Here is a 24466-nt window from a genome sequence, read left to right on the forward strand (position 1 = left end):
CGTTAAGGGGCTAAAATGAAGATCTCAAAGGAAAGCACACGTCTATAATGCCGAATGATCCTGTCTAGATAGTCATCTCAGTAGGTTTTGAGACACGACCACAGGGTGCGAAACGACTTTAGTTTTATTTCCGGGGTTAAAGCAGCCGCCATATCTGAATGCGCTTAAACGCAGAGACATGTTTATGTTTAGCCCGTCGAGAAACACAATCTGGAACATTATATAGCGCTTTGATTTCCACCTAATAGACCTCCAACAAACAGGTTGAAACGGTGAGTATCGAACGCAAAGATCCCGTTAGTTTTTGCGTCAGATGGGGGTTGTGAAATACGCGATCAGCGACACTGCATGCATCTGAATGCACATGGCACATGAACTGAAACCTTTAAGCTTTAAAAACAACGTTAAATATTTGTTTACTGATGCAGTTGTTTTTTTGCGGATGCGCTAATTTTTTCTATGCATAAAGCTTTACATTAAGCTGCGCTGTTTGACGTGAAAGTTTTATTTTCGCTCGTATTTATGTTACTTTCTAACAAGAAGGGAATTGCAAGTTGTTTTTAAATACTTTTTATATTAACGTTACTTTATTTCGTTTTCTTCCAGCGATTCCATTAGAAACACTATTGTGAACCTTACTAGTCTACCATTACAACCATTACAAAAATCGTTTATGTAATGTGATTTTTGACTTATTCCAGTTAGATTTAATTGTGTTCCCATCACCAGTTAACATCCCACCAACAGAACCATTCAGATTACCACAAGAGACCTGAAGAACCCGTTATAGTTCATAGTAAAACCAACACAATTCTTTTTATAGCCACTGAATCCATCAGAATGTCTGTGAGGGTTTCTGTTGTGATGTAAATGTCAAGTATTCAACTTTTATGTCCATTGGCATTGATGGATTGCTTACTTAACATTTATGTGATAAAATTCTTTAAAGTCTCACCATTTTTGTCCTCTGTGTACCTAGATGTCATTGGTGGATTTGGGAAAGCGTCTTTTAGAAGCAGCTCGCAATGGTCATGATGATGAAGTCCGAACGCTGATGGCCAATGGGGCTCCATTCACTACTGACTGGGTTGGTTACATGTCTTTGATGTCTAAGTCATGTTTGAGTTTTTGTATTATTTGCCCACGTTGTGAAGTTTGTGAACGGTAAAATTACATGACGACACATGACTTTATGTAGTTCCAAAAGGGAGACCAGATACGGCAGAATTTGATGCTTGTTATAGGTTAGTCTCAGACCTCATGACTCATGCACATGAATGGTTGGCTGAACGTCTGGTGCATAATTCACACTTTTCTGGAAACACTTCAGCATGTTCGAAGTCGTCATCTGATTGGTTGAATTCTACAGGATTTCTGGGAGACGTGCATGCCACGTTCTTTAATGGTCTGGCTGGAAATATCACAAATCCACTAAACGCAAAAGAATGCAAGGTTCACGGCATAAACTTGTAAACATTGCTGTGGTTGTTAACGTTTGACATGTTCATGAATATACACCGGATTGTTACTGTGGGGACATTTCCACACCTCTAAACACAAAACGAACATTTCCACGCAGCACAAAACAAAGCGTGATTGGTTGCTTTACCTGTCAGTCATATGGCCACAGTATGGAGGTCTGGATGAAGTGGTAGCTAACCATGTAGCGATCTGTAATATTAACATTTTAATCAGTGCTTGTATTGAACCAAGTCTCATGGGGGATCCGCCTCATAAGACTTTTTTTTGGTGGGGGTTAGTCTCGCAATATACAATTGATACAGAATACACAATATACTTGATTATAATATGCATAACTATATACCATTATATTTAAAATAGGTTTACATAGAAGAACAGGCTTTTTTCATTGTCCTGCGCTTAGCAGTCTTTAGACGTGGGGCGGGGCGGGGCGTTTCAAATTTAAAGAGACATGACAACTAGCCCGTAAACAAACTTAATATAAATTATTGTAAACGATTAATTCACAAAATTAACCTCATCCATTGCATGAATTTAATCACATTTGTCATATAATCCCAAATTCCATTTTTTACTTCTTAAGGGGGGTCTCTAATGTGTTATGGGGGTACCAGATCCCCCAGCCCCCCTTCAATTCGAGCACAGATTTTAATGCAGAACAAAGTATCAAATTGCATTTTTTTCTGCTAAATGAACCGTGATAATAAATGACAGTTTTGATCCTTTTTCAAATAAAATGTTCACATTAAGATTCATTAGATAGAAAGCTTGTCTAGTGGCACATTGACTGACGCATCTGCATTTATTTTATTCCTTTATTTTATATATTTGTGCAGCTTGGAACTTCTCCGTTGCATTTAGCTGCTCAGCATGGCCATTACTCCACCGCAGAAGTTTTGCTTAGAGCGGGTGTCAGCAGAGATGCCCGAACAAAAGTAGACCGGACCCCACTGCACATGGCGGCCACAGAGGGCCATGAAGTCATTGTTGAGTTATTAATCAAGGTAAGAAGATATAAACTAACTCATTTTGTACACATAACACATCTTTAACTTGTATTTTCATCAAGTAGTCTAATATTTTTATGTTTCAGAGTGGAGCGGATATCAATGCAAAAGACATGTTGAAGATGACCGCCCTCCACTGGGCCGCCCAGCACGGTCACCACAGCGTTGCCAAGCTATTGATCAAGCATGGCGCTGATGTTCACACCCTCAGCAAATTTGACAAGTCAGCCTTTGATATCGCAGTCGACATACAACATGGCGAACTTGTGCACCTATTACAGGTTTGTCCTGGAGACCTAAAGCAGCTGTAAATATAATGGATTGCAAGATATATTTATTTTAAATTTTGATGAGATGCTCTAATCTGTATGTCTTTAAGGAGGGAATGCAGAATCAGGTAAACAGAAATGCTGAAATGTCAATCACCAATGGCGGCGGCGCACAGCAGTTCATCATCCAGGGCGTTCCCAACATTCAAGGGGGAGTCGTCAACCTCGCCGACTTCATCAAAAGCAGCTCAGGTACAAGACTAATGAAATATTCTGAGCTGTTATGGCTAGTTACTGATTGTAAATATAGTCATTGGACTGAAAAGGATGTTTTCTATTAAGGTGACACAGAGGAGGCTATGGCTGTTAGCGCGTTGGACTCTGGAATCCAGCAAGTGGTGAATGAATCTGGTCAGAGGGTTATAACTATATTAACAGATCAACACGGAAACCTACAAACCAATGGACTTGGTCAGCCTTTCTTTGTCACGATGCAAGATGGACGACAAGGTAAAAAATCCATCATTATTATACTTTTTTTCTCTTTGTAGATAAAATCTGCTTGATGAAATGCATGGTTAAATATAGTTTTAGGGTGTATAGATGTACATTGTATTTACATTTGTGTATATATAGCCGCGGAAAAATTGAAATGCCATTTCAAAATATTTTTTCTGATTTTAAAATAGGCTATTTATAGGTATTTGTTTAGATAAAATTATTATTGTAAATATTATACTTTTTATTCTGTGAACTACAAACAAGATTTCTCCCAAATTTCAAATAATGTTTTTTTTTCTATTTGCATTTATTAGCAGGTCAAAATAACATAAAAGATGTGTTTTTTCAGACCTCAAATAATGCAACGAAAACATGTTCATATTCACTTTTAGGAAATACAACAGTAATATTCCTACATGTATCTAGGAAAGTTCTAAATAATTTTTATGCGATAACCTCGTCTTTTCATGTTTCTTGTCATGCTGTCAGTCTTTCACATTGCTGTTGGATGATTTTATGTCACTCCTGAGGTTTGATTTTGTTGAAATTCAACAGACATTGGACTGGAATGGCCACAATACATCTAGAAATGCAGAATAAGTGAAAGTTTGGAATGGTATCTTAATTTTTCCACGGCTGTATAAACTAGTAGATGATGAAAGTTCTATTTATTTTAATGACAAAAGTTGAATTGTTTTCTCTGCCTGTTGTGTATTTTAAACATTGTTTTCCATGTGTTCTCTCAGTATTGGCAGTTTCAACCAATCAAATTGCAGAGGAAGTGGTGGAGGACTCTGAACCTCCTGCCCGTAAAAGGAAAATTGAGGAATCATCCAATCACACAGATGCTGGTGAAACGGTGAATATCATTAGAAGGAAAACCCTTATAGGAACAGTTCACCCAAAAATTCCCCATTTACTCGGCCACCATTGACTACCATTGTAGGTAAAATTGCTTTATACATTTCTTCGTTCTGTTGAACACCAAAGGAGATATTTTGAACAATGTAGGAAAGCAAACAGTCCTGGGGAACTTTTGACTTCTATTTTTTCCTACTATGGTAGTCAGTGGTGGGCAAGAACTGTTTGGTTACAAGCATTCTTCCAAATATTTTTCTGTGTTCATTTAGAACAACGGAATGTTTACAGATTTGGAACAACTTGAGTAAATGATGACCGAATATTTATATTTGGGTGAACTGTCCCTTTAACCCTAATAATTACTATGGGGATGTTTTTGTTTCAGGATAGTGACAGAACGCAGGGTTTTCTGGGATTTTTGTTTACAGTCAAAAACAATAACTAAAATAGACATAGAAGTAAACAAGTGTCTTGATCACATCTCTCTCTCGCATGGTTTTTTCTCCAGGAGCATCTCCAGTGGCAGTTACAAGAAGCCAACAGGAAAGCTCAATCCTATCGACAACAGCTACTTCGCAAAGAGCAGGAAGCTGAAGAGTACCGCATGAAACTGGAGGCCATGTCTAATGGACAGACCAACGGCAACTCTGATCTGACGCAGGAGCAGGTCGTGTTTGTACAGGAAGAGGTGGGTATAGAGGAAGCGACTGAGGGAGAGGAGGAAGTCGTCATGTTTTCAGAAGGTGGCGTCGTCATTAAAACAGAAGAGATCGATTCCTCTGATGAGCAGATAACTCTGGTGGAAGCCACATCAGGTCACACAGAAGTCATATCATAGAGGACATCCCGAGAGTGTGGACTCCATGATCAGACAACCAAAGAGTGCATCAGCACAGTTTTGGTTAACTTTTTATTTTTGCAATTAAGTCCTTTTGTAATTTATTTCCTTCTGTTTTGCTTAGTGTTTTCCTTGCATCGAAAGTTCAAAAAGGAACAATTGCAGTGCGCATTGTGCTCGCACACAGAAATTTTGTCACAGTTGGTGTTGTTCAAGACAAATGAAAAACACTCAGGTTGGACCTCTTAAACTCCACTAGAAATATTGCTGCCTTATTCGAACCGTGTTATCAATTTAACATTTTCTCAGACTTAAGGTTTTGTTTTTGTAAGTAATATGGATTGGAAATGAACTTGTGCATTAAGTATTTGTAGGCATGAGGGGAATGTAATTGAAACCCAAGACTCACCAAATCAATAAACTTTCATATTTCCATTGGCCCATTTATAAAAATGATCTGTGAAAAGTGCCTTTGCTCTGAATATTTTTTCCATATTTAGGATGCAGTTGCTGCCACAATCTACTGCAATGAGTTTTTGACAAGAAACGTCCAATGCAATTGCCATTCACAGCATATTAAAGTAATATTACTAGAGGTAACATGTACATTATGTTGGCTATGTTTTATTAATCGTAACTAAAGAATGAAGTTGGAAGAGATCTTGTGCATAAGGCAAGTGTAGTGCTTACAAATGTATGTAAAATATAATTTCAGTATCAGGGGTTTGTATTAATTTAGCCTGTATAAGTAAAGGAGAGTTCTGAATAATGACGTTCTGATGTGTATATGAACTTTGTCTTTAATGTAGTAATTCTAATTACACCTTCCATACAATTGTAAGACATTACCGTCCTTTCAACATTGTAATGAACCACAGATATACTGGCACTACAGTTTAAAAGAAATCCACCCCACTTGTATTATGTGCTTACATGTATAAAGCTTTTCACCTATTTTTTAATAAAAATCTTGCGATGATCAAGTTTTGGTTTGTATTTTCTAGAGCTCACACAATGTGCCCTACCGGTCAAAAGTTGTATATTTTTTTTCTATCTTTTAGAAAGATAGTAAACCCATCAAAACCATGAAATAAATCAATTGTAACTGTGAGAATTATGTTGTGTCCAAAAGAAAGAAATTCATATCAAAAACACTGAAAAAATGGACCCTAAGATAAGATTTTTGTCAAGTGATCCTAAACGTTTGACCAATTAAAGATATTTTGTTACTAGTTGTAAGAGAAACAAACGTGTTTTCCGGACATCTATTTCATTTGATGTCTGTTAAATCACAGCACCTTTCAACCTAAAGAAAACTACACTTTGTTATATAAAATGGTTTATTCCTTGTGAATTCTGTATAAGTACAATCACCAAAAATTAAGAAATCTGTATACAAAGACGCATGAGATCAACCTATTACATCTAAACATAATATGTAAATAAAAACAAGGTTTCAAAAAGGTCTTCACAGTACAGTTTAGGGTGGCATCGGTGCCCTCATTGGACCCCTTGGTGGTGCGGGTGGACGTGGTGGTAGGGGAGGTCCTCTCTGAAAGCCGAGGGGTGGAGGTCTGGGAGGGCCGGCGCCATAACCGGGAGGAGGCATTGGGGGTGGTCCTCTCATACCTGGATGCATTGGTGGGCCTGAGGAAGTGGCACAACATAACTAAATGATATAACATGTTTTTTTTATTGTAACTAAAAAATAAAGATCCACTTGAAATAAGACACATACCCATTGGGGGGCCAAATGGTCCTCTGGGAGGGACACCCATGGGTGGAGGAGGCATCCCAGGTGGTCCTCTTGGTTGATTGGATCCAGGTGGCGGAGGCACCATACCCGGTGGTCCTGATGGAGGCATTGACATTGGTGGCATTCCTTGAAAAAGGGAATGACCTGTTAGAAATGTTTCATATATGTGAACATTTACCAGACAAAAGAAAACAATCAGGACTCACCAGGTGGGTGCATTCCTCCTGGGGGAAATGGTGGTGGCCCTGGTGGGGGGCCTCCACCTTGTGCTCCAGCAGTTCCTGGAGCTGGTGGCATTTGCATACCGGGGGGCATCCCATGCATTGAGCCAGGAGGAGGAACAGGTGGAAATGCACCAGGAGGAGGCATTCCTATAACATAAAGCAATTATGAAATTAAAAATTAAGATTTCTTAGAAATATTATTTAAGAGAAACACGGATTCTCAAAGATGCATCATGCACCGATTATATCTAGCACAGAGTACTAGGAGCAATGTAATACAATCTAATATATAAAATCCAAATGAACTTGACAGCGAGTGATATTAAACATTTTGATTGTGTCCTATGGAAAGTTTCAAGGGTGGGTAGATGATGCAACTAACCTTGCATAGGAATTCCGTGCGAGGTCATGACCGGCGTGGATATACTGGGAGGGGGTGGAGCATCCGCGAAAAGCTGGTGGGGACGATCGGCCTGTGAAAGTGGATTTTGAGCGGCCAGCAGTCTCTCTGCAGCCGAACCGTGCCTCTCGCCCTTCGAGTCCTTTTTAAACGCATACGACACCGTGATAGGCCGATTGCAGAGATACTGGCCGTTCATGGCCTCGATTGCTGCATCAGAGGCATCAAAGCTGGCATAGTTGATGAAAGCGTAGCCCTTAGAGTTGCCCGTGTCTGGGTCACGCATGATCTTGGGTGTCTGAAGGATGACACCGAAAGCGCTGAACGTATCGTAGAGGAGTTTCTCATCAATTTCAGGGTCCAAGTTGCCGATGAAGATGTTGGCGCCAACATCAAGGTTCTTGTTGTGCGCAGAGGCTTTATTGACTCGTATAGGCTTGCCGTAGAGTTTGATCATGTTCATGATCTTTATGGCGTAGTCTGCATCTTCTTCGCTGAGGAACTCCACAAACCCATAACCTATGACAATGGAAAGAATGTTTAATATCAGTGTAACATGCATGTATAACTTCCGAATCAGCTATAGTTGATAGAGAATGTGTGATTCTACAGTAAAAAAACACAATTACAAGGTTTGCCATTTGCAACAAATGTATAAAGATTACACTTTGACCAACCTCTCCTTTAAACAATATATGATGTGGTGTGATGCTCGACTCACCTTGGTGTTGTCCCGTTACTCGATCTTTGGGCATGTGTGTGTTTACAACAGGACCAGCTTGTAAGAAAAGTTCCCACAACAGAGGCTCAGAGACCTTCTCATCAAGGCCGCCCACATATACAGTGGCATCTAGAAAGAAAAATACACGGTTAAAACGTAACATTAGCCACTTATGTGTTTGGCCTTACTGAATCAATATCAGACTTTCAACAAAGATAAAGCAATTTACAGAATAACTTTTGAGATTATTGTTATGTAGTTTTATCAAAGGTAGTATGAACATCTATTGAGATTTACTACAACAGTAAATTCAAATGTAAGTTCGCTTTTGTTATCTAATATTCCCAAACGAATTTGAATGACTATTACTGAGTTGCGACTAAAAAAATAGGCAAAATCTCTTTATAGTTCTGCTAAAGGTGATTATGTTTCTGCATTAAATTTCATTAAGTAATTGTAAAATTTAACTTTACCTTGATTTCGTTCAGAAATCGGTCCCGCCGCCATGATGAAAGCGGCGTGTAAACGAACGGAAGCGCTTTTCTCCTTCGACGCAAGAGCGCCAGGTAGTTACATCAGTGCTGCCACCTACAGGACAGAGGGACGAACGACCACAAATTCTGTAAGCTATCACAGGCTCCTGCATAGTACTAGAGGTTGTTGGGTAGCTCATTTGGTTTTGTTTGATAGCTCATTTGGTTTTGTCTGTTGTACAAAATGTTTGGCATTCCCATTATCCTTGTTCATATATTTAATGCGTAATTATATCAAATATTGTCAAATTGTAAATGAACTCCAAAGAAATATTTCTTACCCAAAATGAAAATTCTTGCATTAATTTACTCACCGCCATGTCAGTTCAAACCTGTATGACTTTCTTCTGTGGAACACAAAAAAGATATTTTGAGAAATGTTTTAGTGGTTTTGTGTCCATTCAATGGAAGTCAATGTTGTTCGGTTTCCAACATTCTTAAAAATATCCTTTGTGTCTGCAGAAGACAGAAAGTCATACAGGTTTTAAATAACGTGAGGCTAAATAAATTGTACTGTTTTTGACCCGATAAGTAATGACCTGTAAAGCCTATTATAGTTTAGATCAAACCATTATTACCCATTAAATCCATTGCAATTTCTGGTTTCTTTTGTTTTTCAGCAGTGTAAGATGAAAAGTTACTAAAGTCCTGAATTATAGACATATAGTGCAAGTATTTACATGAGACTTCCCTCTTTGTAAGTCTTAAACATTTGAAATAAAACTTTGTTTTAATATTTACAAAATATGTGCGTTTTTATTTTCATTGTTTGAGAGATGTTGATACGTGATTGTTGATTTATGACTTAGTTTTGCTCAGACTTGCAGATGTGTAGACTAGGATGCATGTACTAATATGGTAAGAAACAACTGTGATTTAATAGCTTTGTACGTGACCATGAAGTCACTCCCATAGTCAATGTGTGCCAGTGGTTTTACCTGTTTCGCCTGCTCCCCCACCCCAACTGTCTCTGCAATGCAACTAAAAGAAGAGCCTAGTGGAACCTGCCAGCAGCAGAACGGTTCGTTCGGTTTCAGCCCCATACAGAAACCTGAGCGTCTGCTTTCCTCCTCCCAGTGGATTTTAAGCTAAAGTAACACGTATGCTGAATACAGACTGACACATCACAGTCGAAGGTGAACATGGGGACAGATTTGGCCTACAACTTTGTCTTTAAAGGTGAGTTTGTGTCATTCGATTTGAAATCAGATTTTTTTGTGTAGTGACCAATGTCTTACATTTTTGTTCAACTACACCTTGGTATAGAAATAAGAAGTGATGATTCTAATCATATTAAGTGAAAGGAAAGTTTGGTCTCTTTTCTCAAGTTCTAATGTAATGTCTAATCTGGTTTGTTTTTCAGTGGTTTTAATTGGTGAATCTGGGGTTGGCAAGAGTAACCTGCTGTCAAGATTTACGAAAAATGAATTCAATCACGACAGCCGCACTACCATTGGAGTGGAATTCAGCACCCGCTCCATTCAAGTGGATAATGTTACTATCAAGGCCCAGATCTGGGACACCGCAGGTCTAGAGCGCTACCGGGCCATTACATCAGCGTAAGTACCCAATGTCACGTTTTCATATTTTATCCTTTAGTTTTGAAATCATCCTCTGCATTGTTCAAAGGAATTCGTTTTCAATGATTTAGCATCACACCCAGAACCACTCCTTTTACAACCTGTTCACAGTTTAAGCGTGAGTTTAATTGTTTATGGATATGATGCACACTCCTGGATGGTAAGAGGAGGACATATTCAGAATGAAATATTTTTAATATAACCTGAACAGATAAGAGTGAACAGATATTGAGTTCTTCCTTTCCTGCTGTATCAATATATTGCTTGTCCATCAGCGAAAGGTTTTGTGTTGTAATGAAAACCATAATTGTTCATGGAAAACTGTTAGGAAAAATCGTAACATTACAGCTGGAACCAATGTGTATCGTCTTTCTTTTTATGCATATGTCTTGCTCTTAGGTATTACAGGGGTGCTGTGGGTGCCCTGCTTGTTTATGACATCACCAAGCAATTGACCTATGAGAGCGTTGAACGATGGCTGAAGGAACTCTATGATCATGCTGATCCACATATAGTGGTCATGCTTGTGGGAAATAAAAGTGACCTGGACACTCTACGTACTGTACCAAGGGAAGAAGCCAAAGATTTTGCAGGTGACAAAACCCTTCATAACTTTTTTTACTTTTACTCTCAAATTTTAAATGATATATCAAGCGTTCCTAAAACATACTACATTAAATTGACGAACTGTGAATAATTGTTTCTATATAGAAATATGAGCATGCACACCTTTATTTTGGAAAAAGAAGGAAATTAAGACTTACATGTAACTAACAAAAATTTTTTGCTTTATTAATTTTGCTGAAAAAGAGTCCAAAGACTTAATTTTTATGGAAACTTCAGCATTGGATTCAACTAATGTTGAATCTGCCTTTCTTGAAGTTCTATCAGGTACATTTTTCTTCTTTTACTTTGATTATACATATTTTTTATCTTAATTGTTGCTTTTTGTAACTAACTTTAAATAACTGATAAGAAACCCAATAAAATGTGAGAATATTTGTTGTTGTTCTCTCCATCAGCGATCCACAAGAAGGTCGCGAGTAGAGAGGTCACCAGGGGATCTATCAGTGCTGTGATGCTGGGTCACATGGGCCCCACAAGCGAGTTTCAAGAGGAAAAAAGAGGCTGTTGTAACAACTCCTAGAAGGATGAATGAACATCCACAAAGTCACAAAGCCTTCAAGAGACATTTATCAATAACATGGATTTCATGTTACACTTTGATGCATGTTGCATGTCTTTACTCTTGTTCCTGATTGGACACTGGTGAGAGAAAAGGGGGTGTGGTCCAAGGTTTGGTTAAGGTTATCGTTTTGTTTACTCCTGGTAGATGTAAACAACAGGCATTGATGATTTGTGTTGTTTAACTGTAAAATATGAATGGAGATTAATGTAAATTATTTTACTAGACAGAAACACGTGTCATAGTATTTTATTGCTTTATCTAACAGTGTCTTTTGTATAAGACATTGTTATATTCTTCTGTCCTATAATTACATTATAAAACTATTTATTTAGCATTGAAATGTTATGTTTTTTACACGCATACAGTGGAGAATGCCTTTTGATAGTTTGACATTTAATATACACATGGATGGTCCATAAAGACTATATTTTTGCATACAAATCCTTGTATTTAGTAACGTTTTAGTCTTAAGACCTTCCGTGACATAAAAAAAAAATGAGCAACTTCTCTTTTCTCTACACATCTGCCTACAGTACGTCTGATACACCTACCTGTAACAATTTAGGTGTTAGATGAACATTTGTGTCTTAAAATGTTTCATTAACAGATGTAGATGTCACTTTAAGTCTTTTGTTTACATTTATTACATCTGAGTGATGGCCAATGACTCATACAAATAAATAATACAAAACTATAATTAAATACTTGTGTTTATTTTCATGTACAGAATTCATTCAGAAATATTCCTTTAAATAACCTCTAACAATACTTGGCAACAGAGTTTTACAATTGATTCCTCTAAACATGACGATGATCGCACCAAGGCAATGACTATTAAATCAGTATGAGAAATCAAAATTGTTCGTAGTGAAATATTATAAAGTTATCAATCTAGAGTTTATTGTTCAGTTAAGCTGATGTACACAGTCAGTGCCTGCGTACTGAGGAAGATTCAGCTCATACTTCTTTTCAAGTGCAGGAGGAACGAATCGTCCTCCCAGAAAGTGATAGCGTCCTTTGAAGTGATGGGCCGCTTTCTTGGGGGCAGTGAGGGAGATGAGCATGTCTGGCTGAATACCATCAGGAGAGCCATTCTCTACATCCCAGCCTAGAGAGTGAGAAAAAGAGATAGAGATTTGTATAACTTTAAATGAAGACTAAAAACAACTAATTTAGCAAACCAAACCATCTGAAGGTTTGGACTACAGTGAAATCAATGGTCATTTTTGCTTGCTTGCATCACTGTGTGCGTGTGTATGCTCACCTGAAGGTATGTCAATGCTAGCAATGGGGACTGTGATTTTCTTCAGTTGGGAAAGAATTTCACCGAATGGCTCTCGCACGGCCCCCTTAAAACTGAATCCAAAAATGGCATCTATCGCCAGATTATAGGCTTCGTCGATCACATCAGCCTGTAAAGAAAGTTTTCATTGCAAAAGTAAAACAAGGGAAAGACATTTAAAATGTTTCAACAATTGGAACATAAGGGGCATTTATTACATTGTTTGTCAGTTACTTATGAGCATACGAGTCGTTAAAGGTGATTTTAGTTGAACAAAGGTGAATAAAACTAAATGGGACCCCCCTGATATAAATTATGTGCTATCGAACCGTTGTACCTCAGGCATCTCAGTCAGGAAGGAAATATCCATCTTCTCACACTGGGTGGTAAGATTCTGAAACAGCGGTTTATTGGGGCGCTTCGGGTATAGCACAGACGGCTCATATCCCTGGGAAATCCACATACAATATCAATAAAGCCAATAAATCTTCATCAAATATTAAGGTTGATAAATTACGCAAAGAAAGGTGCAGTTTGTTTATTTTCACCGATTAAGAAGTAAAGGAGGAGACGCTCACAAACAATTTGAGATGTCTTGCACAGACCAGTCCATCTCCTCCATTATTTCCTGGCCCACAGATGACCAACACTCTGGGTGGGGTCTTGGGCAGAGACTGTACAGGATAGCCCTATAAGACAAGCAACTGCTTTTAATGGATATACTGTATTTAAAAAGTGCACTACACAAGCTGTAACGGTGACTCGCAGTTCATCACAGAATGGTGTACCTTTGACACAGCAGTGGCACAGCTAAGGCCAGCCAGCTCCATTAACTGATCCACGCTGAAGCTGTACTCGTTGAACAGTTCTTCATCGATGTGCTGAGCTTCCTCTTGTCTGTTATGACAAATAAACAGTTAACCTATATTCAAACAACTTTCACAGTTCTGTCCGAAACTACATGTTGGGCAAATTTAACATTTTCATAAATAATGGGAGAGTGGGTGAAGTCTGTCTCTGAGGATTAGGTGTATTAAAAAAACATAAACCTGACCTAAAGAGGACTTTTTATAGCATGCACTTACTTGACCCTGACGACCACTTACCCCAAGTATTTGATTGTATTAGCCATAGTGCAGACTGGTCTGTGAGTGAGATCTTTCCTGTAGATGTTATTAGAAATACGTGCACATGCTCCTGTGTGTGTCAGGACAGAGCCCCCTCGTGACGTCACAAGAAGACCAATACCAAACAGTGCCCGGACTCCCAACATTCAACTGCCTGCAGAACCTGGACCTGGAAGGACAACCAATAGTGTGGCTCTAAATACAGAGAGAACTTGATTGGGACACTTTCTGATATTGAATGAATGTCCCAATGTGTCTTAACCACAATCTCGCAAGTCAACTGGGAAAGTATGCAAGCACATCAAATAATAAAACACTGCCAACCATATTTTAATGGAACACAATTAATGTAATGTTACAGTGTTATAAACAACGTTTAACAAGATCAAGGTTTACAGTGCAAGTGACGTTATAACAAATACCTGTATTTTACGTCTCTTTATAAGTTAAACAGGTTGCAACATGCGATTTCTCCACAGATGCTACAAAATAGCTCAAATCCTCTTCAATTATTTGGTATAAATTACAAATCATGCAAGACTGTTTTAAACAAACATACTTGCGGCACGAAACTGCATAAACTCCGTCTAAGTATCCGGGTTAGTGAACCTGCAATGTCTTTTCACAATAAAAGTCCGGCTTTTAATTTGCCATTTGCCGTCTATTAATCAGTAATTTGAAAGATGTGTGTATATAAATAAATACTTTCGTCAATAATTACAATCATTATAGGTTTTCATTCGTTTATTTATCAAGTCATTTTGTTTATGACTGAAGCAAAGCAACGTGAAATAACATAAAAAGTCTCATTGCGCTGTTCGAAACTCAAATTTGACACAATACTCACCTACAATAACACACAATACTGCAGGTGTGTTAAAGAAAGTTTGTTTGTGTAGCCCCAATGTGAGTATTTTAACATTTCTCGTTAGTTGACAAATATGTCCAAAGAAGGTCAATCCTTCTGAGGGCAAGTTTAATTTTGGTTTGATCCACAGCACCCCTCTCGCCACAGCTCGTGATGGTATATTCCTGCTATTTATTGTGAGACTCAGCATGACAGAGTTTACAGAGTAGATGTCCACACAAGCTGACTAGTTACCTGAATTAAGGTAAGCCTTTCTTTATTCTACGCGATATAAATAATTGTACATTTGGACTAAAAACTATTAATAGGACTGGATATTTGTAAAACATTGAGGAGAAAAAGCACCGTATGTCAATAGATTAAACTTCAACTTAAAGAGGAAAGATATCAGGAAATAGGAAATTACGAACTTTCATGTTCAAGATATTTAGATGTCAAATGGGACTTTTGGGGAATATAAATTCCATGCTCAGAATTATCAGAACAAATTATTTTTTGCGAAAAGAAGTTGTATGGTTCAAAATTATGATAATGATGCACAGAAAAGATGATTTAAAAAACTGCACAGAAATGAATTCACCCTAATGTTAATTCGTATTATATATTATATATGAATATATGCACCGATTTACTGTAACATTACTTATTGATCCCCCTCCTTTAATAAAACATATAAAATACCATGTCATGAAAAATGTAAATTTTGTTTACCACGTCATTGGGTTGAATGTGGTATTTTTTACTATTGTATATATTAAAGTGCCAGTGTATTATCATGTGCATCATTGTTTTTTTTGTAAGGTTCTTCTGTAGCCTTATTTCTGGCCAAGTCTCATTCACTTTACAGGAAGATATGAAGTTCAGTGAGGCTGTTTAGGGGTGGGTTTAGTATATGAGTCATAATTATAGACTGACCTGAGAATAAATATTCAAATAATGTTATGGCATGAAACGTGGATGGTTTTAATATAGCAAAATTATGGTAAGAGCTTTATATGGAATTGACGATTATGTGTAATACCATAGTTTTGATTTACTTCAAATATCATATGGCTATCAGATTAGAGCTTGCGAGAATGAAAAGATGTTTTTTGCAGTTTCGCATGTTATATACAGTACATAAGATAGATAGTCAGCAAACAGGCAATATGCGAAGCTAAGATTAGACTTGTTTCGAATGTTATTTTTATTTCGTTAAAAAGCAGTTTTTAATGTTAACTCAGTGTAAGTGAAACTCATAGATGCTGTATCACTGTCAGGCTGTCCTCATCGATTCATCTGAGCCAGCAGTCCTTTTACAGCCAGACAAACACTCATGGAGGATTGCCATGGAAAATCCCAGTAATTATAATGATAGCTGCTGTCCATAAATCATAAAAGAGGTAACAGCCCTTTTGCCTCGCTTAGAAACTGTGGTTTAGAGATACAGGCATTGAAATCACTGAAAAATTATCTAGACAGTGCAGTGGCTATGCACTCACAGTTTAAAGAGTCATTGGACCACAACTTCGATCTATTGATGAATGGCATCTGCATGCTTGGGTGTAAACTAACCTCATTATATAAAGATGATCATTGTTCTCTCATGGTCATGCTGCTGCACTTCAATAATTCCATCTTGTTTTCCAGCAAGGGCTTTTATTGACTTATGTTTGTTGCTAATGTCGCAGGATGAAATGGTAGATTGTAACTGGATACTTGCGATTTGCAGACGTCCAAGCAGAATTCCTTCATGTTAATATACTGTGAAAGAAAATAATGTGACTGTAAATGGCTATAATTGCTATTTTAGTAAATGGGTTCTTCTGGCTCTACGATGCATTTGTGGCACATGGATCTGTAGGTTGCTGTCCAGTGCTGAAATCACCCCATCCCCTTTTTAGATTGGAGGTTGCAAGCTATGCAGTTGTTTTTCTTCAATAACTTTATTTTTAACAGAATATTTTTATTATGGAAATATATATATATTTTTTTAAATAAGCATTATCAAAAACAAAGATGTTTTATTCTAGTGAAGTCTAAAGTTGCATTCCAAACACAAACTGGATAGTTATTCTAGGCATGTTCGTGACTTTAATCTGAGGGAAAATGATCAAATTCTCCTTTTAAGCATTTTATCTTATGTTGGCAGACTAGTGATTTTTTAAAATATAAGTTTCAATGCTGTGCTAATTTGAAAGTCTTCTTCTAGAAGAGGAGAGTCTTTGCTCTGTGTGGTAAAACACACTTTGCAAAGAAGCGTCTACTAAATGTAAATGTAAAAACAGGAGCCATAATAGTCAAATAGGACTAAATAAGAATGCAGTTAGATCAAAAGTCCTGCATAATCTGACAGCCAAAGATACATTATTTTATTTCATAACATCACAACTCTTCTATGATTGTCCTTTTAAGAATATTTTTACCAACTTTATGAAATAATATCTACTGATCAGACATTGCATTGTGTAATATTAGAGGGATGCTTTTTATCTTAGCTCTCCCTATAATGTGAGAAAGATCAAGAAACCTAAACAGCATGATCCTATTTTCCTAATTATTGACGTTAAGAGTGGAAATTCAATGGCCATTGGTCAACTATCCATTTCAATCTGCTACTGAACTGTGGTGCTACACTATTTGTTTGGAAAAACTACTTTATATACATTTAGTCTTTATACTGTAGCCTATAATAAATACATCAAATAGTTCCTCTATTTTTTTCCTTCTATTTAAGTTATGAGCGTTAGTTCTTTGCTCACAGGGGCCCTAGCCCATCCAATGTAGTTCGATGCATTGTGGCTTTTCTCTGTGTGATGTATTGGACAGCATGTTTATAAGTGAAACTCATTAGTGTGTTTTGATCCCCTGCAGAGGTGTATGCTCAGTATTTGTGACTTTTAAAAAGCACAGGAGAATACACTGTATGATTTAGCTACATATAATTGACCCAGTTAGTTAAGAAAGCAATAATTATCGGGGTTATTATACTGTATAGGATGTATATAAATCAACCTTTGGATAGTGTGGGTTTCAATTAAGTATATTTTGTCTGAAATCCTCCATGAATAGTGATGATCTTTGGCAATTGGATTATGGTGCGCTGGTTCTGTTCCAAACATAGCCAGACCTATTATTGCTGTCATTTTGTGCTGTTGTTCAGAGTAATGAAAGCAGATGGCCTAAAGGTCATCCACAATTAAAGAAAATCTATTTCCATTCACAGTGTCCCATTACTGGTCAGAAGTAATGAAACAGTCTTCATTTAAAACCTTCATTTTTTTAATCGGTTTCTGAGGACATGCTATTACTCGGCCACATTGTGGATATCCATTGTGCAAGGGCTGTTTTGTTCCCTTCCAATCCCAGAAATTAAATGTGTATCCTATGAAAATCTTAACAATCGTGCACTGCCTCATTTTTAGATGTTTTGTGGTTGAGGTAGGTCTTTACAAGAGCTTTACTCCTGACGTAAGATAGGGATGTTAGATGGGCTGGTGGAATAACACTAGTTTAAGTAGAGGGTTTATTATTGCCCGTGTCTTACACAGGCTGTTTTCATACATTATTGATGCACTCTGCTTGAACTGGCAGACCTTGTTGACATGACTTATCTCTCCCCTGATCTCATTAGCTAACAAAGATTTTGATGGGAACTTTGAAGTTTTTAAGATTTTGCGACCCTGACTTCGCACATATGTGGGTGACTACAAATTTGGGATTTTTATGCGTTATCAAACAATAGCCATTTTAATACCATTTAAATATCAATAAGGGTTATAAATTAAATACATATTGATGAGGTACATACATAAAACGAATACCAATGGCTTTTGTGTTAACAATATATGTGATGTATACTATATCAATGCATAGATTCAATCTTTTGCTCTTTGATGACGTTTCTATTAGGATAACCAAATATCAAAGAAACCTAGAATCGAATTTCTTAGCAAACATCATCTGGTCGGGAGTGAGCAGAATACAGGAAACGCACTGGTCATTGATGTAACAAGCTTCCGCTCATTACTTGTTTGGATTGTGAACATTAGCTGTAATTTGCTTACCTTTGTACAGGTCACACCCCTTAAAGAGGTGATGTCATTGGTCTTTGGATTTTTTTGAACCTGATACTATGAGATGGTGATTGAACTGCTCCTTGTAACCAAACTCTCCTCCGCTCATTCTTCCTCCAGGTCTGATCCATAGAGCTGGCCTATCGCTTTCATAGTGTCACCCAGCCAACACTGGATAACAAGCAGCCACAATGTTCAGCACAAAAAGGTTTGTACGCACTTCTGTTCTGCAGTATTCCTGCTGTGTTATCTTTTGAAATATATAACATCTCGGGTACAAGAGGCCTCATGCATTTTTAGACAGAGTGCAAAAGTATTGCTTGCAAATCTGTAGATCGGTGTTTTGTGTCTAAAGCTATGTTGATTTGTCGTGTTGTGTCATGTTTGTTTACATTGTCTGGTGATCTTCTTGGGTGATGTTTGAATCCATAATAAGGAAAAGTTGTGTTGATTTTTCAATTGATTTTATGTTGGAGCATTGGCTCATTCAGTGGATGTACATGCATCAAATTGTATATGCTTATGTGTTTAAGTACTGAGTGCATGGTTTAAATGTAAAGTGCACGTAAAAATGTTGATTCTTTCATCAATTATTCATCCTTATGTACATAATTTCTTCTGCAGAACACAAAAGAAGATATTTTGAAGAATGTTGGGAACCAATCACCCCCATTTACTTTTTTTGTATAGACACTACACCACTGAGACATTTATCACAATATCTTATTTTATGTTACACAGAAGAAAGAGTCATATACAGGTTTTGAGTGACATGAGGCTAAATAAATGATGACAGAATTTTCATTTTGGGGTGAACTACTCCTTTAATATGCAAGTAGGGTGAATCTCATGGAAACAGATCCAGTGCATGTTACAACTCACAGAAATAAAAAAGCCTGTTTGTCTATTTCTGTCTTTTTTACTTGGGGGGTGAAATATGACTTTGAACATTTTAAACATCACCTGGACATTTCTGATCAAGTTTCATGAGATTCAACCAAGAATTCAATTTGAATATAGAATGCCTGAGGCACAGTGAAACACATTATGAATATGCATATGGAAACCAAAGCAGACGATGATAAGAGGGGGTGAAATGAGGAAGAGCAGCATGGTACGTTTTCCCAGAATTACGCTGAACTTTGTAGAGTTGAGGATGAAACTCCTGGAGGAACCCACAAGAGCAGGCGACGAGGGAAAACCGAGCATTATCATGTAAATGGAACAAGCCCCAGGTGAAGTTAATCCTCAATCCTAGTAAATGCAAGACCACGCTGGAACATAAGCTTCCTCTTGAATTTTGCCGTAGCTTTGTAATGCGTCATTAGGCGGTTCACACGTAAAAATCTCAAATGTATTACATAATCCTCTCTAACATCCCCTCTCCTGCCCCCACTGCCACTGCACGCAGCTGTCATCTCCTCTGATGGATGCTACAATCTGGATGCCTCCGTATGCACTTAGTTTCCATTCCACTATTCTGAGGATGAAATATTGTCCACCAGGCTTCCAGACATGCTCTAATGGCCGGCCCAGTCGCATTAAAGAACTGCACCGTTTTAGTGATGGAGGCTTTTGGGGCTTTTTTTATTCATATTTTGTTATGTATTTCATCTTTTTGTGCGCGTCAGCAGTGTTTTGGGATGTTTGGAGTCGTGGGTTCGTTTGAGGTTTAATGCTATTTTTGGCTGCCACAGCGCCAGGCTGTTCTCTACTGGGAACAGTGCCGGCATGCTCGGAAGAGGAAATCCCAATGTTTTTTTTAGCTTCCTATTAATTATATAGAAACAGGATGAGTCACCTGCAAAGCCAGCTGTTTTACACAAGATTTGAAGTTCAATAGAACGCAGCTGACAGACGGATGAATGAATGGATGGATACAGATCAAAAGATGGATGGAAGGTCGTTTCCAGAGTTTATGTCTGTTGTTCCAAAAGCAAAAGCCCAGTGAATACAAATAAAAAGGTACATATTTTGATGGACACAATGAAACAAAATTGGATCAACCAAAATTTAAAGGATAGTTTGTCCATCAGAAACTGGCAGATGTGCCATAAGGGTTGTGATATTCATGGAGGAAGGCTTTGCGCAGGGCTGTGCTTTTCAGTATCGAAAGATAAAAGCCATTTCTTGGGGATAAAAGGAACATGTTGCTCCATCTAAATTATGCATTTAAAGAAAAATCTTTGGGAAGGCAGAGGTAGGGCAAGTTTTTGACGTACAGCTCCTATAGCATGACCTCTATAGAATCATGGTATACCCACAAAGATGCACAGACTCTCAAAACCAAGAGTTCCTACACAAACAATGAGCACTCAGTTAAATCTGTCCTGTGGATGTGTTAATATCGCTGCATTTCTAGTGGGAAGTTAAAAAAAAAAAAAGACATCTGAAAGCAAGAAGATATCACATGAGATCACCTTTGCATGCTTCTCACTTAGTTTATGTTAATTTGTTTTGTGCTACTTGGTTTGGTTTTAAGGGTCAATTTTGTGGGTTTCAGTTATTTAGCTTTTAAGGGCATTTATAGTAAAAACCTGAAAATCACATTTCGACAGAATCTTAAGGATTCAAATCTAATTTACAATCATTATGTCAGTCGATGATGTTTGCTTACTGAAATCTCATTCACTATGTCTATGACCTGTATTATTTAGGGCTTAAACCTAACACTTGAGGGTATTTTCTTTAAAAAAGACAATGTAGTTTAGTTTTTGTCTTGTGCGGACAGTAGTGGTGAGGAACACCGAGTGCTTACCTAGACTGGATTAGTGCAGCCTGTACTTGAACTGAAGTGCTTACGTAATAAACCTTGGGGGACGTTTGAGGAGTGATGAGTGAAGATATAACATTTATCACAGAAATTTATGCTCATACATGTATTTAAATCAGTTGATGTTGCTTTGCTGGACAACAGTTTATGTTTTTTTCGTAGACAGAATAGACAGATCCTAAACATCAACATCTACGCATAAACACACACACAGTATATAAATGCATATACATAAATGTAAATGACTGAACACACTTTTTTTTGGAAACTGCATAATTCATTCACACAAGCTCTTTGTTTAACCGAGCATCTATACCTGCTTTTTATAGAATACATTTTAAAAAATCGTATGCTTTATTTGTTAATTCAGAATTGATTATGCATGTCAGTTCGCTTTGAGGTCATCTGTATGCTAGTATGTACCTAAAAAGGAAATAGACACACAGAAAATAAGCATAAAATGACTTCAAGCTCTGAGAACTCCATGAACAGTTCTGTTGCAATCCTACTAATTATGGCAATTTATTACAGAAATCTTTATTTATGAAGAATTTTAGCATTTTAGGGTTTTTTTCTGCATCTTTTTGTAAAAGCTGAGTCTCTTTCTACTCGTTAATATTTGTAACTATTCAATATATTCAAAAAGTGACCTAGTTCTGGACTTTGATATGGGAATCTCCCTTCAACAAAGGCGCGGAATGTGAATATTTTATAATACCTTTTTTTATCAGGCCTGTTAAATAACAAGATCAGTTCAATCTTACTGTTGCACACAATAAGCTTTACCTTCTTGGTTGTGCATTTAATACAGTTTTCTTTGAAAGATTGGTTGTTTTGTGTCAGACGATTTTTTGTGGATCTCTCGTGTTTGTCTAGTTGTGCAGTTATGATTTATATTAGTGTGGACAATAGTCATTGCCTTCCTAAAACAGGAATGGCATCAAATTTAAACATGCACTAGAACATAGTGCTTTGCATTTCTTAAGCTGTTACCTGCTTAATGCAATTGTTTTAATTGCATATTTAGATCATGTAAATGAGTATATTATATGTGATATAATGTAGCTTATTGTAATGTCTTAAAAGAAGCTCACATAGGGTAGTGATTTAGCATCTGCGACTTATATAATATTTAAGATGTTTTAGTCAGCAGGATGTCCAGCATCTTAAAATCTGTTGTAATCTCTGTTAATACTCTCATTCCCCTCATTAAACATGTTTCATGCAGATTCAGATATATTGTGGATGATAATTGGTGGGAATAGATCACCCTCAATTCCGTGTTTAAATGTTAATAATTGACATCTGTGGAACACAAAGAACCCAGGCTGTAATTTATTTTATATTTAGTGAAAACAAAGGAAAATGTTTTATGAAGAAATGTGTTACTGCTTTTGAAGGATTTAACGATCAAAAAGAAAGCCCTTAAACTCAGTATTTAATGAAAGCCTATGATATGATTAAACATTTAATAATAATTAAATATGAACCTATTATTGTAATTTCTGCATAATTGTCATTAAATGGGGACAATTTAAAGGATTTTGTAACATTTGTTGAATTTTTTGGTTTTGAAGGATACTTTGAGTGGCTTAGTCAGAATTTGTATGCAAGTATTGAAAATTACCCTTGAACTTGTGTTACCATGCGGCTCTCGTGTCCTTGAAGTTGTGAAGGAGAAATCTCACTCCTTTCCTGATGGAGCTCAGTTTCATGCCCACCATTTAAATAGGCTCATTTACACGCAATGTGGGAATTCTTGACTTTTAGCCTGCCAGTGTTGATAGGTAGCTGACTGCAAAATGTTTTCACATTGTGAATAGTGCCTAGAACGAAATTCCATGCAAAGCAATTGCAGAGCCTTTTTTTGTGTAAATGTACACGGCATGCTTGGTTTTATGAGCAAATGGATTTTTCTGTTCTTTTCTGTTCGTTTTTGTATTAACTTTTTTCCCTTGTGTCAGCCTGTTTTTATTTTGTTGTCTCTTTTCTTGTCAGCCATGTACAGAAGTTATTGAACCTGCACTATTTAGGTCCGCTGTTACCGGGACGCTGTTGATAAACCGTGTGATAATGCTTCAAGTAGAAGCTTCCTGTGGTGTTGTTTCTCATTCGCTGTGACATTTGCATGTTGTAAATGAGAGCGAGTCCATTAGCTGATAAGTTCAGGATTTATGGCGTCTTTAGGATTCGCTCTGGGAGCAGTAAATGCTGGTGATTGAGCTGTCACGATGAAACACAGATGGCTTTGCCAATGTCAACAGCAATATCTTACACAGCCTGTTTTGGTTTGTGGAACAGTAGACATTCACAGGTTTCACAATCTATATACATACCTCTAAGCTTTAACATGGGAGGCAGAAGTTGCTTTGTCTGTGGGTTGATGGTTAATTCTTGTGACGGGACTGCGGAATTGTCTCAGTGTCGCAGTGTTGGGTTTTGTGTTGTCCCATTTCTGTCCTGGAGTTTTGTGTCCTGAGCTCACTGTGCGGGTGAATGAGCGGGACTGATCTGTCTGAATCTAGGTCGGTTTATCTCTCTGTCCTTGTCTTTTGGAGCTCTAGTTCTTTGGCTACGTCCATAAAAGCAGCATTTCCTACAGAACTCTTTAGTGTGTTTGTGGTGGAGATGAAAAGGAAATGTTTAGTAAGGGCTACTTTGCGAAATAAGCAGAATGCAATACGTAAGTTATTGATTCGGTGTGTTATTGCAGATGTATGTATAAATAAAATGCAATGTAAGTCGCTTTGGAAAAAAGCGTCTACCAAATGCATAAATGTAAATGTAAGATGATGGCCATTCATTTAAAGGAGTGTTGTGGAGATTTTAGCGACATCTAGTGGTGAGGTTGCGAATTGCATTATGTGGCATTTTATATAGCGCTTTATTGTGTATTTCTGTACACCCTTAGTGCTTTACAATCATATGAGGGGATCTCCTTAACCCCCACCAGTGTGCAGAATCCACCTGGCAGCATTTTAGTGTCATCTAGTGGTGAGG

The 24466-nt window shown here is 37.4% G+C and overlaps 5 protein-coding genes across 10 annotated transcripts in view; 3 read left to right on the forward strand and 2 right to left on the reverse strand.

Annotated features, from left to right (window-relative positions):
* The first annotated feature begins 160 nt into the window (after positions 1-160).
* gabpb2a (GA binding protein transcription factor subunit beta 2a) lies at positions 161-5941 on the forward strand. Its single transcript, XM_056741091.1, has 8 exons — positions 161-272; positions 980-1087; positions 2319-2486; positions 2576-2770; positions 2869-3010; positions 3101-3268; positions 4006-4118; positions 4629-5941. The coding sequence occupies exons 2-8, from the start codon at positions 980-982 to the stop codon at positions 4956-4958; spliced, it is 1224 nt and encodes a 407-aa protein (XP_056597069.1). The 5' UTR covers positions 161-272; the 3' UTR covers positions 4959-5941.
* A 133-nt stretch (positions 5942-6074) lies between these two features.
* On the reverse strand, positions 6075-8611 carry sf3b4 (splicing factor 3b, subunit 4). Its single transcript, XM_056741092.1, has 6 exons — positions 8533-8611; positions 8060-8188; positions 7321-7857; positions 6921-7085; positions 6697-6840; positions 6075-6605 (listed from the first exon to the last, which is right to left on the reverse strand). The coding sequence occupies exons 1-6, from the start codon at positions 8564-8566 to the stop codon at positions 6439-6441; spliced, it is 1176 nt and encodes a 391-aa protein (XP_056597070.1). The 5' UTR covers positions 8567-8611; the 3' UTR covers positions 6075-6438.
* A 967-nt stretch (positions 8612-9578) lies between these two features.
* rab25a (RAB25, member RAS oncogene family a) lies at positions 9579-12063 on the forward strand. Its single transcript, XM_056741098.1, has 5 exons — positions 9579-9771; positions 9956-10151; positions 10572-10765; positions 10983-11063; positions 11195-12063. Exons 1-5 carry the CDS (start codon positions 9735-9737, stop codon positions 11317-11319), a joined length of 633 nt encoding a protein of 210 aa, XP_056597076.1. The 5' UTR covers positions 9579-9734; the 3' UTR covers positions 11320-12063.
* Positions 12054-14388, reverse strand: naxe (NAD(P)HX epimerase). 4 transcript variants are annotated; one of them, XM_056741094.1, is made up of 7 exons: positions 14330-14388; positions 13750-13939; positions 13432-13540; positions 13222-13332; positions 12981-13091; positions 12626-12773; positions 12054-12469 (listed from the first exon to the last, which is right to left on the reverse strand). In XM_056741094.1, the coding sequence occupies exons 2-7, from the start codon at positions 13914-13916 to the stop codon at positions 12267-12269; spliced, it is 849 nt and encodes a 282-aa protein (XP_056597072.1). In that variant the 5' UTR covers positions 13917-13939; positions 14330-14388; the 3' UTR covers positions 12054-12266. The 4 variants fall into 4 exon arrangements, with proteins under 4 accessions (XP_056597072.1, XP_056597073.1, XP_056597074.1 ...); XM_056741095.1 differs by having other exon boundaries at positions 14193-14363; XM_056741096.1 differs by having other exon boundaries at positions 13750-13965; positions 14193-14363.
* Positions 14389-14849: 461 nt separating this feature from the next.
* oxr1b (oxidation resistance 1b) overlaps positions 14850-24466 on the forward strand; it is a 35543-nt gene continuing 25926 nt past the window's right edge. Inside the window, exons 1-2 of one of the 3 annotated variants that reach the window (XM_056741402.1) lie at positions 14850-14882; positions 18814-18901. In XM_056741402.1, coding sequence (XP_056597380.1) covers positions 18885-18901 — 17 coding nt within the window. In that variant the 5' untranslated portion in view covers positions 14850-14882; positions 18814-18884. Of the gene's footprint in view, positions 14883-16001; positions 16021-18813; positions 18902-24466 lie in introns of those variants that run through there. The other 2 variants (XM_056741404.1, XM_056741403.1) reach the window with 2 other exon arrangements.

The sequence above is a fragment of the Triplophysa dalaica genome, chromosome 25, assembly GCF_015846415.1.
Source record: "Triplophysa dalaica isolate WHDGS20190420 chromosome 25, ASM1584641v1, whole genome shotgun sequence".
Taxonomy (NCBI): Eukaryota; Metazoa; Chordata; class Actinopteri; order Cypriniformes; family Nemacheilidae; genus Triplophysa; species Triplophysa dalaica.

What these genes read in the sequence shown, in the direction of transcription:
- gabpb2a (XM_056741091.1), top strand. Translation starts at nt 980, where the DNA reads ATGTCATTGGTGGATTTGGGAAAGCGTCTTTTAGAAGCAGCTCGCAAT. An exon ending in CTCCATTCACTACTGACTGG is followed by an intron (nt 1,088 to 2,318) that starts GTTGGTTACATG and finishes ATATTTGTGCAG; the next exon opens with CTTGGAACTTCTCCGTTGCA. An exon ending in CTTCATCAAAAGCAGCTCAG is followed by an intron (nt 3,011 to 3,100) that starts GTACAAGACTAA and finishes TTTTCTATTAAG; the next exon opens with GTGACACAGAGGAGGCTATG.
- sf3b4 (XM_056741092.1), bottom strand. Translation starts at nt 8,566, where the DNA reads ATGGCGGCGGGACCGATTTCTGAACGAAATCAAG. An exon ending in AGTAACGGGACAACACCAAG is followed by an intron (nt 7,858 to 8,059) that starts GTGAGTCGAGCA and finishes CCATTGTCATAG; the next exon opens with GTTATGGGTTTGTGGAGTTC. An exon ending in ACCATTTGGCCCCCCAATGG is followed by an intron (nt 6,606 to 6,696) that starts GTATGTGTCTTA and finishes CCACTTCCTCAG; the next exon opens with GCCCACCAATGCATCCAGGT.
- rab25a (XM_056741098.1), top strand. Translation starts at nt 9,735, where the DNA reads ATGGGGACAGATTTGGCCTACAACTTTGTCTTTAAAG. An exon ending in CTACAACTTTGTCTTTAAAG is followed by an intron (nt 9,772 to 9,955) that starts GTGAGTTTGTGT and finishes TTTGTTTTTCAG; the next exon opens with TGGTTTTAATTGGTGAATCT. An exon ending in TACCGGGCCATTACATCAGC is followed by an intron (nt 10,152 to 10,571) that starts GTAAGTACCCAA and finishes TCTTGCTCTTAG; the next exon opens with GTATTACAGGGGTGCTGTGG.
- naxe (XM_056741094.1), bottom strand. Translation starts at nt 13,916, where the DNA reads ATGTTGGGAGTCCGGGCACTGTTTGGTATTGGTCTTCTTGTGACGTCA. An exon ending in GTGCCACTGCTGTGTCAAAG is followed by an intron (nt 13,333 to 13,431) that starts GTACACCATTCT and finishes CTTGTCTTATAG; the next exon opens with GGCTATCCTGTACAGTCTCT. An exon ending in TCCTGACTGAGATGCCTGAG is followed by an intron (nt 12,774 to 12,980) that starts GTACAACGGTTC and finishes CTTTCTTTACAG; the next exon opens with GCTGATGTGATCGACGAAGC.